At 34.8% G+C, this 16,092-nt stretch overlaps 1 protein-coding gene across 3 annotated transcripts in view; it reads left to right on the forward strand.

Moving 5' to 3' along the window:
* The window catches only part of FGF10 (fibroblast growth factor 10), a 65,509-nt gene extending 49,978 nt beyond the window's left edge, over positions 1-15,531 (forward strand). For all 3 annotated transcript variants that reach the window (XM_065662976.1, XM_065662975.1, XM_065662977.1), the window contains 2 exons: positions 7,586-7,689; positions 11,370-15,531. In XM_065662976.1, coding sequence (XP_065519048.1) covers positions 7,586-7,689; positions 11,370-11,567 — 302 coding nt within the window. In that variant the 3' untranslated portion in view covers positions 11,568-15,531. The remainder of the gene's footprint in view (positions 1-7,585; positions 7,690-11,369) is intronic.
* The last annotated feature ends 561 nt before the right edge of the window (positions 15,532-16,092 follow it).

Here is a 16,092-nt window from a genome sequence, read left to right on the forward strand (position 1 = left end):
CTGCGGTATTTCCACAGGCAAGGGAGGGAGGGACTGCCTGTGGATTGCCTCATATATGGCTTAATCTCTGAAAAGGAAAGGAAGATGCAAAGTGGTCCTGTTTCTGTATATTAAAGGACTTCAACTAGAGTTACAGACATTTAAAGTGCTTTTTAAGGACTTATTACACAAATGATTCAGCTATAGAAAAATGGTCACTGCCTCATACTGCAGACAAGTTGTACTTGGTCGCAGGATCAAGTGGTTCTCATTGCAGGCTATGTTTGGATCCATTGCAGTACTGCCTTCATAATGCATCTGGTTCTTTGTCAAATATCTTTTCTATCAAACTACTTGAAATAGTTTCACTCAAGCTCTGGGATTTTTTTTTTTTTTTTCATATTCTAGCATATTTCTAGGAATTTTTTTGTTTCAAATTACTATAGTTTTTATAAAAAAGCGGGCATTTTGAATTAGAGTACAGAATTATGTAAGAGAATTTTTCACTAGTATTTTTTACAGTCCCTCTGTGCAGAGCAAGACAGCCAGACAGCTTTCTGTTGCCTTGTTATTTATATAATTATCATTTTTATAAACTATAAAAATACAGTTTATTTAAGTTAAATATATTTGGTTTCTATTGGGAATATGTTTCTAGCCTCTGGGACCTGTAAAGACAGCACATGCATAGCTACAGGGCGCATCTCAAGTTGATGTTTGAAATGTTTCTAATTATAATGAGTTGGAAATGGTTTGGGTATTGAAAGCTATGCTTTTAGAGTGGATGTGGTCAAAGGGGATTAGTTGTAATTGTTGAAGTTTACAGAATTATGGCTGTAGAATAATAGCGTGCTATCTGTTTTAAAACCATAATGGAGGCCACAGCATTTCTTTTTTAATTATTTTATTTTTCTTTCCAAGTTCCTAAAAAGCATGGAACCAGAAATAAGTAACTAATAACAAGAATTTTCCTCCAAGAATATTGATTTTTGATAGCTTTTATTATCACACCTAATTACAAGTCACCTTATACCATGGAAATTTTTTACTTTTTCTTGGAGTTAAAAGTTTTAAGTCATGGAAATGCCTGAGCCCAAGCAATGTTATAAAAGAAGATACAAGTAACAAACATCACAGTATGTTGAAGTGTCACTTTTTTTTTTCAGTTTTCACAGCAAAGTAATAGGAGCTCCAAAGAAAAGTTTATATTAGTTGGAATAGAAAAAGAACAAGATGAAAGTTAGTTAGATGATTTATCTGTTTTTAACTTGATAAAAGTTACTCACTCTACTGAGTAGGCTGGCCAGAAGTCTAGAGATTCATTCTGAAAACTTGAGGAAAAAAAACACTCCTCAGATAACCGAGGAAGCAGTAAATATAATACCTTTCTTTAAAAAGGGAAAAACGAAGACCTAGAGACAAGTCAGCATATCCTGAGAAAAATAAAAGGAAAATAATTTTTAAATACATGGTTATAAGCACAAAAGAGATTACTGGCCAAAAAGAATTAATCAAAGAGAAGTAATACCATAGCAACCTAATTTTCAACTGTGATTAGATAAAAATCTGCATTTATAGGAAAGAAGTAGTAGACACTATAAACTTCTGAAAGATTTTTGACTCTAATCTCTCTAATGATATCCTCATAACTAAGATCAGCAAGCAGAATCTTACAGCCATACTAGGGAATTATCAGGTTTTCACTGCAATCCTGAACAGAGGCACCAAGTTCCAAGACTCTCTTCAAGGTATCTCCTAATCAAAAATTCATTAATGTCTTGAAGGAAGGAAGAAAAATGTGGTTATTGAAGTTGCAGGCAGTATGAAACCTACAATAGTTGCAAGCATTTTGGCGGACTGAATAAGAACTCAAAACAATATTGACAAATTAGATAAACTATGAAATAAAAAAATGGGCATTTAACTGGGACCTGTTCAAAGCACATCATTTAATCAGAAGTAATCAAACTTACAACTACAGAATGAGGAATAATTGCTTACATTTATTCCATGTGGTGGATCACAAATTAAACATGAATCAGTATTATCATATTAATGTAAAAGAAAAAGTAAGCATGCATAAACATACAAGTATGCATACATTCTTTGCAGGAAATATGAAATGCTCCTTCATGTATTAACACTGGTAAGATTTCAGTAAGAGGACTATGACCATGCTGTGGACACAAGCACTAGAGTGTCCAAAGGTCTAGAAAACCTGAAGGCTTTAAGGAAAGCGTTGAAAAACTGTGCTTGTTTAGAGAGCAGAAGTTGGTAGCTAGTTAGGTAGGTGTGATAATAAATACTGAATATGTAAATGGTTTCTGCAAAGAAAAAAAATCTCTCTTTTTCAAATTAGTTTAGAGTTTAAACAAGAATTAATAGGCACAAATTACAAGAAGGCTATTTCAAATCATAGAAATATAGAATGGTTAGCGTTGGAAAGGACCTTAAGATAATTTAGTTCCAATCCCACTGCCATGGGCAGTGACACCTCACACTAGACTGTGTTGCCCTAGGCTCTGTCCAGCCTGGCCTTGAGCGCTGCCAGGGATGGAGCATTTACCACTTCTCTGGGCAACCCGTTCCAGTGCCTTACCGCCTGCACAGTAAACTTCTTCCTTATATGTAACCTGAACTTCCCCTGTTTCAGTTTAAACACATTGCCCCTTGTCCTATCATTACAGTCCCTGATGAAATGTCCCTCTCTGGCATCCTTGTAGGCCCCCTTCAGATACTGTAAGGCTGCTATGAGGTCTGCATGCACCCTTCTCTTCTCCAGGCTGAACAGCCTCAACTTTCCCAACCTGTTTTCATATGGGAGGTGCTCCAGCCCCCTCATCATCCTCGCGGCCCTCCTCTGGACTTGCTGCAACAGCTGCATGTCCTTCTTACGCTGAGGACACCAGAACTGTACACAGTACTCCAAGTGGGGTCTCACGAGAAAATAGAATCACCTCCTTTGACCTGCAGATTGGATTCTAAAACACTTTCTAATGTAGACAGTGAAGAGCTTACCTGGCAGGTTACAGAACTGAATTTTTTGAAGGTGTCTGAGAGCAATCATCTGTCGAGCATTGTTCTCCTAACTAAGGCTGGGGGAGTACCCACAGTGGTCTGTCATCCTTTCAGACATACTGTCTATGACAACATATAGGCTCTTACCGCCAAGCCTGCAGCACTTGAAGAATATGAAATTTTAGAGAGTTAATCTTGACAGCCCATGGAAATCATATTTTTTATTGCAGTAGTATCGAAGTCTAATCACAGCCAATGACTCTACTGCATAAATCTTGAGGAAAATGCAAAATTTGTTGTGCCCTCAAGTCGGTTTCATTAGATGGTGAAAACACTAGTTTTAAACTTCATACTGTTATGTCTCAATTTCTTTTTTTATACATTTCTGCTGAACTTAATAATGACTCAAGTATAATCAAATACATATTTTCACCCTTACATCAAAGGCATTTGATTTCAATCCAGTCTATTTCAAAGTTCTGAAAAGTTTTTATGACTTCTTGTAGATCCATGTCAGATGAGTTGGTGTTCTCATGCTGACCTTTGAAATTTTTGTCTGCATCACTGGCACCTAGGAAGTGATTCCTTTTGTCTTCAGTAGTTTTGTATCAAACTCATAAGAGAGTCTCCTGAGAAAATCTGTAGATAATACTGAATAATTTGCAATCTAGACAAAAGCTACTTTTGTTCTTGTAACTATCACGTAATTCCAGTGGTGTATCTGGGACATACAGGGAGTAGCAGGGTAGAAAAGTACCATTTTAGCATTATTAGGTCCCTGTTGCTAAATGGTAATAGATCAAGAGTATTAAACTAAGTTAAAAGAAAAATACACAATAAAATTTTCCCTTCTCCCCGCCAAATACTACAGAGGTTAGAATATGCAAAATTGTCACTGAAAGTTATACACTTTTCAACTTCCAAATACACAAAACACACTCAGAATAAATCCAGGAACACTGGTGATGAGATTAAACTGATAATAATTCTGAAGAATTCAGCCACATTTGGCTCCAGTTAAATAGCATAACTAGGTATAATTAAGCTAGTTACTGAAGACAAAATGTAAATGTAGTAGCATTACTCCTGATTACCTCCTTTCAGCTTCTCCACTAAGGATATAGTGGAACATAAGATTGCAAATGAATTTCACCACAAAAAATTACTTTTATTATATGAGTACTTCTGTTGTGTTAGTTTAGGTATTGTACTGAAGAGGACATATTGTTTCCATCATTCAAGTGCAAGACACTTAAAATGGGTTTATTCACTACAAGTTTCTTATTTAAGAACTGTTCAGCTTCAGGTGTAACAGTGAATTGAAATGGTCTAACGTGGTATTATTTTCATGGATAATATGACAAAATATAACTGCATTTCAAAATATGACATCCATTTCAACATAAAGATTAACAATGGCACATTTTATGTCAGTATCTTTGAGGTTTCGTAGGGGTTTTTTTTTTGTGGTTGCTGCCCTTGTTAGAAGTGGATGGACCCTGCCTAGTTTTACTGGTGCCACAGTTCAGGATACAGCAATAAATTTCTGTAGAAAGAATTAACTAAATTCTTCTCATCACTTTTTGGATGAAATATATATATATATAAGAAAAAAAACACAGCAAAACACTGTGGTAGTGGTTGCACCGCATTCTTACTATCCAATAGCTTGTTATCCACTTAACCTTAGGCACTCCACTTAATTTTTTTTCGTTTTGAGCACAAATACTTTAGGTCATGCCTCACATGGGAGAAATACTAAATTCCACAGTTCTCTATTAATATTCTCACAGAAAATCAGGAAAGCAAGTTTGGGGGTTTTTTTACTGTGAAAATGAGAAAACGTGAAAATGTGAATTTAAGGGTAATATAAACATGATAGGCCTTAGCTAGTATGAACTCTCTGATCTGCTTGTATCAATGGCATGACATTGGTATATATGAGCTGACTATCAACACCTATTTAAGGAGCCTTCACAACTGCTATTGAAATGAGAGAGCATTATTCTTTTCAGCTTATGTATGGATAATTATATATGGCTCCTTTGCAAAAGCAGACCATTTAGCCTTCAAAGTAGGTCATGAGTCTTAACTGACTCTTCCTTCACATTTTCTGAGTCTTCTTATATTACAGAGTTCCCCTAAATTGTAGCTCCTCTTATTTTCACCTAAGCATCTTGTGTTAATTCTCAAGCTAACATTACAATATAACTAATGGAAGTTGTGTTTAGAGTTTTCATTTAGACAACCAGCCATCTCTTTTCTGTTTGGCAGTAGTTAAGCACCTCAAGCTACCAAAGAGGATGGAATATGCTGGTTTTGGGAGCTGTTTTTACTCCCTCACAAGTAGCAGAGTTGCAGCTCTGTATGTAACTGTGCATTCACTTTGCTTGTTCAAATCTGAGTTTCAAGACTGAGAGGCCATTAGTGCAGAATTGCTCTCACGCAGCTAATAAGAAGCTCAGTGGATATTCAGATATTTCACAGTAAAGTTTTCTTAGTTTATATATGCAACTCTATCCTTAGCAATGCTGATTTTTTTTTTTTTTGCTGCAAATAAGAATCATATCATAAAAATCTTGCAGCAGCAGACTTTATCAATTGGGGTTTTTTTAATAGCACATGATTGATGTATCTGTCAACATTTATATTTACATTTTTATACCAATATTTAAACAAAAGAATCCTCCACTTTCATCTCGTTACAGAGTTGAGCAAGATTTTTTTTTTCCTGTTATTTCTTGTTTAATATGTTCCATTTTCTGGAGGGCTTTAATAGGTCATAGACCTACTATTTATCTTGCAGTTCTCACTGAAGTCTTTCTTATATGTAAGGAGTAGAGACCTTGTAGATGTTGCCAGCTTAATGTTCTCACTAAGTAAAAAAAAAGCTTCTGGTAACTGCATTAGAATTTATATATCTTAATATCAAAACTTATGCAGCTTATATAAATATAGAATTTTATATATATTTAAAGATGCATCCAGGAAAAGCCACCGCTCCTTCTTGACAATAAAAGGAGGTCTTTCATGTTAAATTGGCTAGTTTGATGTTCTCTCTCTTCTTCATACACATAAACTGTGTAATCAGTTTACTTCCCAATAAAAATCAGCTATTGCCTTCTCATGCTTGACTCACAGCTGCTGCCCAGCTAACATGAAAGCCTCTACTTCCAGTCAGAGAAGAAGTAAAACCCTCACTCCTGAGTTCAATGCCCATACAGAATGGCTTTTGCATTGTATATAAAGCAGCCATTTAAAAAAATTTTACAGTGAAAGAACTTCTTCCTCATGTCTTCTCCACACTAAAGCCCACATGGTTCCACATTCTGAACAGACTGCATTCAGTTTTCAGGGGCAGAAAATCAGCATTTCCAGAAAAAGCCCTGAATTCCAAGTTACACTGTTGGGTTCAGTGGATCTGTCGTTACCAAAAGGAATTTTCAAGTAAATGAAAAAACATATGGATTTTCCAGTACTACCCTGCTCAGACAGAAAACATAGAATATATTGAGGAAAAAAATGTTGCAGATTCTTTTTTTTTTTTTTTTTTTCTGTTTTTAAGCAGGTAGCAATTCATCAATATTTTTCCACTTAATCTATTTGTCGCATTATTTGTTGGCTTGGTCTACTTGGTCTAGGATGTTCTTTACAGTTTCTAAACACTTTTGCCCTTCCTGTAATTTCCCCATTGGTAGACCCTTAGTGACGACTGATTTAGATGGATTATTGTTCTGACTACTACTGTTTTAATATCAGAATTGTTGGAGCCAGGCATACTGCCTGAATAAACCATTTAGCTGTGGTTGGAGACATACTTATCCTGTATTAAGATTCAATGATAAAACAGCATAGCCATCCTGTTACTCTAGCAATATTTGAAAAGGGATCTCTTATAGTCAATATGCAAGTTGTAGTAACTTCTACTACTCCCAAATCAGTATGCTCTTGGGCAGAAAACATAGAGATAAACCATCCTGTCTCCCATTACTGGCCCCTTGAGCCATCCAGTATACCAGAAAGAGTTTGTTTTAAAGAAAGAAAAAATTAATCATATTTATTACAAACAGAGCAAAATGTTTCTGATATCTGAAAGACAAAGATAGTGTGGCCGTTAGGGTTAGTCTTACTATATCCCAGAATGTCAACACACTTGCCAAAAGTGAATTTATCAGCTCAGTTCAGCCAAGAGATTTAGTTTATCTAAATGTCCTACAAGAAATAAATAGTTTACCACTGGTTTTGAAGACTGGGGGAAATCTAACATTTCTATTGACATGTGCTGTAGATTTAATTTGATGCTGTGGTTCAGATGTCTCTTATGATAAATTTTATTAAGATCTATGCTAAGAAGAATGAAGCTGTTTCAGTATTTGTGGGGTTTAAAATGCAGGGTTAGCAAGGGAAACGTTAATTGAAACAATGTTTGTGTATATTCTTGCAATGGTTTAGAGAAGAATTTTGCAAAAGTTTGTTGGTCAGTTGGTTCCAAATATTAGAATTTTAATATTCTTCAGGTTTGTTGACTATTCTATAGTAAGAAAATCCTCTAATGAAGTGATTAAATAGCTCAATTTTTATTTTTTAGGCATATTGGAGATAACATCTGTAGAAATTGGAGTTGTGGCAGTTAAATCTATTAAGAGCAACTATTATTTAGCCATGAACAAGAAAGGAAAAGTCTACGGTTCTGTAAGTATTTTTTAACCTTCCAAATGTATTTCAGTTATCCACATAGTTCTCTTTTTTACTTATTCAAAACCCTACTTGTGTGTGTATTATGACTAATGAGAGCTGAAATAAGCTGTTTCATCCTCTGGTAAACCAGCAGCCTCACTCTCCACAATCTCCCTTTTGTTTGTTAAGCTTGTATCACACCAAAGCAGCTGCTAGGAATTATTGTGCTTATTGCTTCAGTCAGTTTTCTTATTAAGTAGTGGCCAATGGAGAGGATCCTACAAAACGTAATCTTTAAAGCTGTTTTTCTCTGGTTTTCTGCAGTGCAGTCGCATTTACCAGTAATTTGCGATGTGTGGATAAAGTGTACCTGAAATCTTGGAAACTTCAGCTGTTGAAGCATACACATCCAATATGAAATTGCAACTTTGAAGATTTCTAGAGTAGTCAGCTTCAAATTGAGTGTATTAATTAGCACACAAGATTATGGGCAGTACAGACAGACATGAAATTATATATGAGCAGATAAGGTTTGACTGAGCAGAATTTGGGTATAATTTGAAAATTGACCAATATAATAATCTATAAATCTGACTACTAAACTCAAGTGTACCCTCATACATCCGTGTGATTACACAAATACCAGATTGTTTTGCTATTACATTTGGTTTGGGTTGTAATTTTGCCTGTAGTTAGGCCAGTTTTGCCAGTTCCAGTGACTGTGAGCCCACATAAATGTAAACTTATTCAAGACATATGCAAAGGTTATGAGCCAATCTTTAGATTGCTCACTATTCAAATACCCCTATGCTTTAAAAAGAGCAGGTCACAGATGGGTACTGGGGCTGACTTTATCCTCGGGCACTATAGTTAAGCCTCTTACCTCTGCTGAAAAGAATGAATGCCAGTCTCAACTGTGACTCCAGGGGCTTAAAGTCATTTGGTCCTCTGTTTTAAGGAAGCATTTCTATGGATTGGGTGTAGTTTATACAAAATATATAAACTGTCCTCCTTGATCTGCGCTGTAGCTAGTCACTCCTTTCTAAACTCCTGGACAGTGTCGAAAAATCACATTCAGGAGAGACCAGAACAAATAAAATTTTCTTAAACTCCTGTAAATGTGTATTTTAATTTCTAGTATTACACTAGTCAGAAATACAGGATGATCAGTGCTCAGTCCTGCACCACTGAGAGGTATAAGATGTACTGAGTTGCTGACAAAGTGACCTTTTGTAACTTAAGTTACACTAATTGATCATGGATATACATCTGTACTTAATGTGAAGATGATAGCATAAATCACCATCTTCAATTGACACATCTCAATTTACAGTGTTTGATTTCGTCATTAGTGATGGTCCTTTCCAAAGCTTGAGAAAAGATTTTCTACCACATGTGTATACAGCTAGTATATGGTGAGAATCCATCCCAACTCTATATGCACACAAAAGAAGTCAAAGCAGCTTTCAGGTACCTAGGTAGAAACTGCTGCCATAAGATTCAGTAATTCATAATGTATTAGAAATAGTGTTGACAGGAGGATACGAAAGTGGAAAGCCTTTTTTTTAATTCCAGCCGAGATAATTTTTCAATATTCACATCATAAAGTCACAACATAATGGCTTATCAAAACCTATTCCATAATACTTCAGAGATTTCAAGAATCCTTCTGTTATTATTTTTCCCATCCTCCCAAGACTTGCAGTTAGACTCATATTACTACAGTGTGGCAGCTTGCAGATGAATATGAAAACCAGAACCAATAACAATTTTAAAAACACTCTTAAGCATGTGCACAATCGAAACTGGTGTAGGGTTATGCTGAAATTTGTTTGAAATGAGCAAAGCAGTACTGGGCTGACACTCAGACCCCTGCCAATAAGACTTCTTAACCACATCACATCATCATCTGTTCTCTCTTTATTACCTAAGAATACAGATAAAAGTTTGAATTTGAGTACAGTTAAGTTTGAATTTGAGTACAGTTCTGCATCTAGGAAAACAAGTTAAGTAAGACTTTCTATGTTTATCAAATACTTTTCCATTTGACTTACTTTGGTTAGAATGAGAGAGGAAAAGAAGACACACTATGTGGTTTCTTTAACAAAATAAGCAGATGACAGAAGTTACTGCAGTTTAGAACTGCTTGCTGGTCACCTGCCTCCTTAATATCTTGGCACCATAGGTGGCATGTTGCAGTAAATAAATATTTAATTAGCTATATGTATCTTTATGAATACAGGCAGTATCAAGGGTCATATAGAGTCTTCTCTTGATCGTGCCAGACATTGTTCAACTACTAATTCCAAAGTCAAAGAACATTTTGGGAACCAAATTAAGTCTGAATATACAAAATTCTGCTAAGAAAATATAAGCATTCTGTGGCCTTAGCAGCAAATAAGTGAAATATTAATTACAGACCCAAACATTCTTACTGGATCAAAGTACTGATTATTGGCAGTTTAAAAATTCTGATTTAAGTTAATAGGAATGAAAAATATATTTTTAAAATATATCCTTTTTTATTAATTTGGATACTTTCTATATCGTTACTAGCTGAATATCTGAGGATTTTGATCATAATAAAAGATAAAATGTCCCTAAAATTCTTATCTGTACCATGAAAATTATTTTATTATTGAGAACTATTTATTGTCTTGTACATAGACAGAGTAAAAATACCACATGTAGTTAATATATCGCACTCTAAGATTGTAACATGCTTCTGCCTGAGCTGTGAAATGGCATCTCATTTTCTGAATGCTAATTTTTGGTTGTAATTAAAGTATGTTGTAATTGATCCACTTTCAAAAGCCTTCTAAATGGAATACAAGTAACTTGATAAAAGTAGGGGCTTTTATACCCCCTACAAACAAGTAGAAAATACTTTTTTGTTGAAACAAAGCATTCTTATCTTCATTGACATTATAGACAAAAATGGTCTTTCTTCTACATGCTGCCACGTGCTTGTATTTTTTATTTTTTTTTTAGCAAACTGTCAACTGGTTCTTCTTTAAAAACAAAAAACCTAATCCCTAGCACCATATACAAAAATCGCTTTCAGGTTTATTTAGTCAATAAGATACAGGACTATATATGATTCTTCTGTAGGCTAAGCCCTTTTCCAGGTCTGCAAAGTAAACAAGCCTCACATGCATCTTAACAGCAGTGTAACAGTGACTTGCACACATCCAAAAACGCCAGTGTGGTATAAAGGATCTTACTTACTTAAATAAGAAGTAGGCCTATGCCATGAATGTTTGTTTAACATGTGGTATCAATAATCTCATTCAAGATATTTAAGAGTTATATTTGTTATGATTAATGGTTCCAAGATTGCTACCTCATACTTTCAGTTTATGACTGAGAATATGATTTAACATTGTTGCTATATTCCAACACAGAGAAGTTTAATTTCAGCTATGAGCGGATTATATAATTTCACTGCTGTAATTATGCACCAAAAATCGATCTTACGTTGATTTCACCTTTTACAGTCTAACTAATGTTGCTATAAATGCTATGTACACAATGAAACTTTTCTTTAAATACACCGTAGAATCCTAAAAGTGTGTTACATACACACCGCTCAAATGGTCCAAAACACTTTTAGAAACTATTTACCTTCATTATACTGCAACTCGGACAGACTTTGTTTATTCTGAATTTGTGTATTTGTTTTCTTCTTTTAACAGAAGGAGTTTAACAGTGATTGCAAATTGAAGGAAAGAATAGAAGAAAATGGATATAACACATATGCGTCATTAAATTGGAAGCACAACGGAAGGCAAATGTTTGTGGCCCTGAATGGAAGGGGAGCCACAAAGAGAGGACAGAAAACAAGAAGGAAAAACACTTCAGCTCACTTTCTTCCAATGGTAGTGATGTCATAGATGAAGGAACTATTCTGTTGATACAGTTGAACCAAAGGCTCTTATGTCAAGAATATTCAGTAATCTTATTGAAGAGTAAATGCAAAGAAATAGTGCAGACATCTGCTTGTTTGAAAAGAGAGCAGGGGAAGCATTTGAAGGTTTTGTACTCATTACTGGCATATGAAATACTTTTAATCAGTTCAGTGTCATATCTTATAATCAAGATATAAGCTGGACCAATGGGGATGTAAGTTACTGCCAGTGTGAACAATTTTTTTTTTTTTTTTATTTTATCTCTGCAACAGAACTTAATGAACATGAGACAATCTGTTGAATGATCTTCATGGGGAAAGTTATTTATGGAATACTAACTCATATCAAAGACCTTAGTTGCTCGTTCAAGCCTAATGATCCAATGAACAGTTAGACACACAAGCATTTACTGGAAGCACTTGGGTCATATGCACAAATTATGACATTTCTGGAGGAGCCTTGTGGAAGAATGGATAGAATTAAGGAATATAAGCAAAGTAGTATAAAACTGTTCTAACAAAATGAATAGTATGGTTTGCTTGTATGTTCTAACTTCATTTCTTTTTATTTCTCTCTTAAGTTATTTATTTAATAGGATGTTAAATATCTTTCTGATTTGAAATATTTTCCTCATTTACTTCTCTGTTATTTTCCCTTTTTCTCAGTACTTCACACAGAGGTTGATAGATTAAAATGTCAAAGCCTCAGAAGTACTCTGAGAACAGGTAGTAGACAAGGCTTTAAAGGCAGAATTTAATGTGTATAATCCATTTTTTTCCTAAACTGTCTTGCACTTAAGCAAAAAGACCAAACAAGCAGTGCTTGCATTTGTGGTATTGGGTGTCTTTATGTTGGAGAGGAGAACTTCTTTTAGTTATCAACACTCAAGAGCAAACTTCAAAAAATAGCTTGTTCAAAGGGTCTTTCTGTTATTTTGAAATAGAAGGGCCCACGTATGTACTGGGGTGTCAGTGCATCTGTGTGTGTATTCATCTGACTGATTTCAATTTAGAACTAAGATCCGATGCATTGCAATCAGTGAAATATTCTGCAGCAAGCACTGGGCTGGAACATAGATGTTGACAGCCGTGTTAAAGTCACTGAGATTACGAATGTTAAAGAGTGTGAAGATCTGACGGATTGCAATCAATGAAATACTCTGCAGCAAGCATTGGGCTGGAACATAGATGTTGACAGATGTGCTAAAGTCACTGAGATTGCAAATGTTAAAGAGTGTATAACTCCCAAGTGTAAAATTTGGCATCTGAAACATAAGTAAAAAGGACACACAGTCCTGCACTCCTTATTCAACTAAAACACCCATTCAGCACATCTGTTCTTGTTATCAGCTTGTAGAATCACATGCATATAGTGGGAAAGATACCTAAGTAAGGACTGAGGGACAGGAGATCCAAAGTCATACTCATGCATTTATCAGAGATTATTATTCACATGTATATTATATATGAGACACAACCAAAAAGCTGTGCTGGTCATCCAGCTTTAGCCTGCCTTTCATATCCATCATAGTAACTGAAGGCTTAAAATACATAGTATCCAGCACATTTTTATGAAGTGTTACTAGTCCCATGGCTTAACTTGAGCAACTGCAGTATAATAAAGTTAAGCATAATATGAAGTCTGTTCAATTAAAGGTACATAAGGTATGTTTTATGTTTTGCTTTACTCTGTAATTTTAGAGAGCTCTGGATAGCTCACCAATGTAACCATATTGAGATTCATTTTGTTAGAGCAGGTAAATAGAAAACAGTACATCAAACAATTTTTACCACTGTCTTCACATTGTATTCCACTAAATAAATCAATAAGCCTTTTTCAGTGTCTTTAGTAAGAAACAAAAGTAGTATAATATTATTTTGTTCTAAATACTTTAATTGATAAGTATGAGATTATATGGATGCTGCGGTTTTATCTTCAATATTTCTTGTGAAAAAGTTGGTTCTATTTTTATTGTTTGGAAACTGTATTTTGGTACAAGGGAGAGCCTTGCTTAATGTGTCTTTTTGAGAATGTTTAACCTCTATAAAGGCTGGTGTAGTTGGAATCTTCTGTAACTTATTTAAGTCAATGTTTAACCAGCACTTCAATCTTAATCTGTTATTTAAATATTAGCTGTTCATCTTTTTTTTTTTTTTCAAAAAAAGGCAAAAAGAAAATAACAGCTTTTCCATAAAATACAAAATAGTCAGATTGTATTTCCTGTCCTTATATAAAGTCAACTGTTTCAAACCAAGAATTCTTTGAGAGACATTTTAGCTGATAGCTGGCATTGTATTTCATGGTACTTTATCTCCAACTTTCTTCTTCACAAATGAGATTTTTGTAGAAAGAGAAATAAAAATTTCAGACCTTAAATGTAATTGCAGGTCATAGCAAAACTTAACTACCATGATAAAGACAAGTTTCTGTTGTTTAAATTTGTAATCACTAATTAAAACTGACAAGACCTAAAGGACCACCCACAGAGAACATTCAATGTGAGCTTGGATGAATGCAGTATTGGATGACCACTTAAAGAACATTTAGGGTACAAATGAATTTCTCTTTTGACAGAATTACCTAAATGACTTGGTCAGGGAAAGGATTATGCATAAATATTATCACAGTACTCAAAACACTGTGCTGCTCAGAGGCCAAAATCAGGAAATACCACTTTTCCAAAGTGAATCAAGAACCATTTGTGGCATGAATAGTGGTTTCTGAAAATTAACCAAAATAAGAAAACCTTGAAGGAATCATTGATTCCTGTGTGTTTGATATACTGTAGTGAGAGGAAACTGCAGACACTCTATCTAGAGTATCACAGGTCCTCAACCATAAGCTCTGTTTTATGTCACCCTTAGCATAACAGACTCCTGAGCAAAAGAAAAACAAGGGTAGGGATTTTAAAAAGATAAACAAAAATCACTGAGCAACAATGCATAGTATGTTATATTAAAAAAAAATGTGGGGATAGAGAATAAAAATAATTTCCTTGTTTGTTTTATTAACCTGAAAAGATACTGCACAATAAAAATAAAAAGGGAAAATACCCATTGTACTACAGGATGTGGTTTGGTGCTGTATAGCCCCAAAACAAAACAAATATCACTTGAACATTTCTGAGTTTCTTTAATTTTTTGCATGTGTGAGTCAGCTATCTCCACACTAATAACAACCAAATGCTTTAGATTCTTCCTGTAAGTATTCAAATCCACTTAGTTTATAAAGTGGAAAAAGCAATGAATTTAAAGCAAGTACATTTGATGAAAGAATGAAGGGCTTTAGGAAGAAGAACATGTACTCACATTTTTAAAGTAAACTTTAGACATGGAAAAATAGTTACATTTTATATAAGACTTTATTCAAGACATTTCATGTTATAAAGTTCACTAAGGGCTAGTAAGTTTTAGTAATAAAAGAATACCAGTGTATCAGCACAACTTTGTAATTTCTGTCCCTGTTGAAACTGATTGTCTCTATTCACACTATCAGTCATAACTGCTTCAAGGACTGATCTTGTAACCAATGCATGAAGACAGCCCCTCTTTTGTAGTATCAAGTATCATTATTTACTAAGTTAGATTGTGGGACAGAATTCATCCTCCTAATTTTCTATTAAATTAGAGAAAGGGAAGTGCAACACAACACATATTCTGCTGCAGATAGTAAACGTCTGATTACTGATGGTATTTTTCAGAAAAAGCTCATTGATTGAAACAATGCTGGTGCAACTGCAAGTAACAAACACATGCTAAAAAAAATAAAAAGTTGTTTCCCATCATATTGTAAGCAAGAAATCAAATATGGAAAATTAATTAGATTTGGACCTATCAGATTATGATTTATGGTTATGCTTCACCTCAGATATTTGAATTTCATGTTTAACTATATGGAAACTTTCTTGGAGTAACTTTGGGGATTTTCTAATAAAGCATGGTGAATCTCAGATATCTGATTAATGTCTTTTCACTCACTAGTCCCAGAAAAGATGTATGTCCTTTGCCCAGCCCAACAATGTAAAGAAAATGCACCCTGGCAAAAGGCAAAATAAAGGAACCATGACTAAGCCTCAAGTAACTGATATGGGATCATTGATCTCTAAGCTACTGCAGTATAAATAAGGATAATTTGCACTCCTGAAATTCCTCAGCAGAAATCATAGAATCATCTAGGTTGGAAAAGACCTTTAAGAGCATCAGGTCCAACCATTACCCCAGGACTGCCAAGTCCATCACTAAATCATGTCACTCAGGGTCTCATCCACATGGTTTTTGAACACTTTGAGGGATGGTAATTCCACACTGCCCTGGGCAGCCTGTTCCAATGCCTGAGCACCTTCTCAGTAAAGAATTTTTTCCTAATATCCAATATAAACTTCCCCTGGTGCAGCTTGAGGCCGTTACCTCTCGTCCTATTGCTTATTACTGGGGAGAAGAGACTCACTCCCACCTTACTACAGTCTCCTTTCAGGCAGCCATAGAGGGCAATAAAGTCCCCCCTGAGCCTT

The sequence above is a fragment of the Lathamus discolor genome, chromosome Z (assembly GCF_037157495.1).
Source record: "Lathamus discolor isolate bLatDis1 chromosome Z, bLatDis1.hap1, whole genome shotgun sequence".
NCBI lineage: Eukaryota > Metazoa > Chordata > Aves > Psittaciformes > Psittacidae > Lathamus > Lathamus discolor.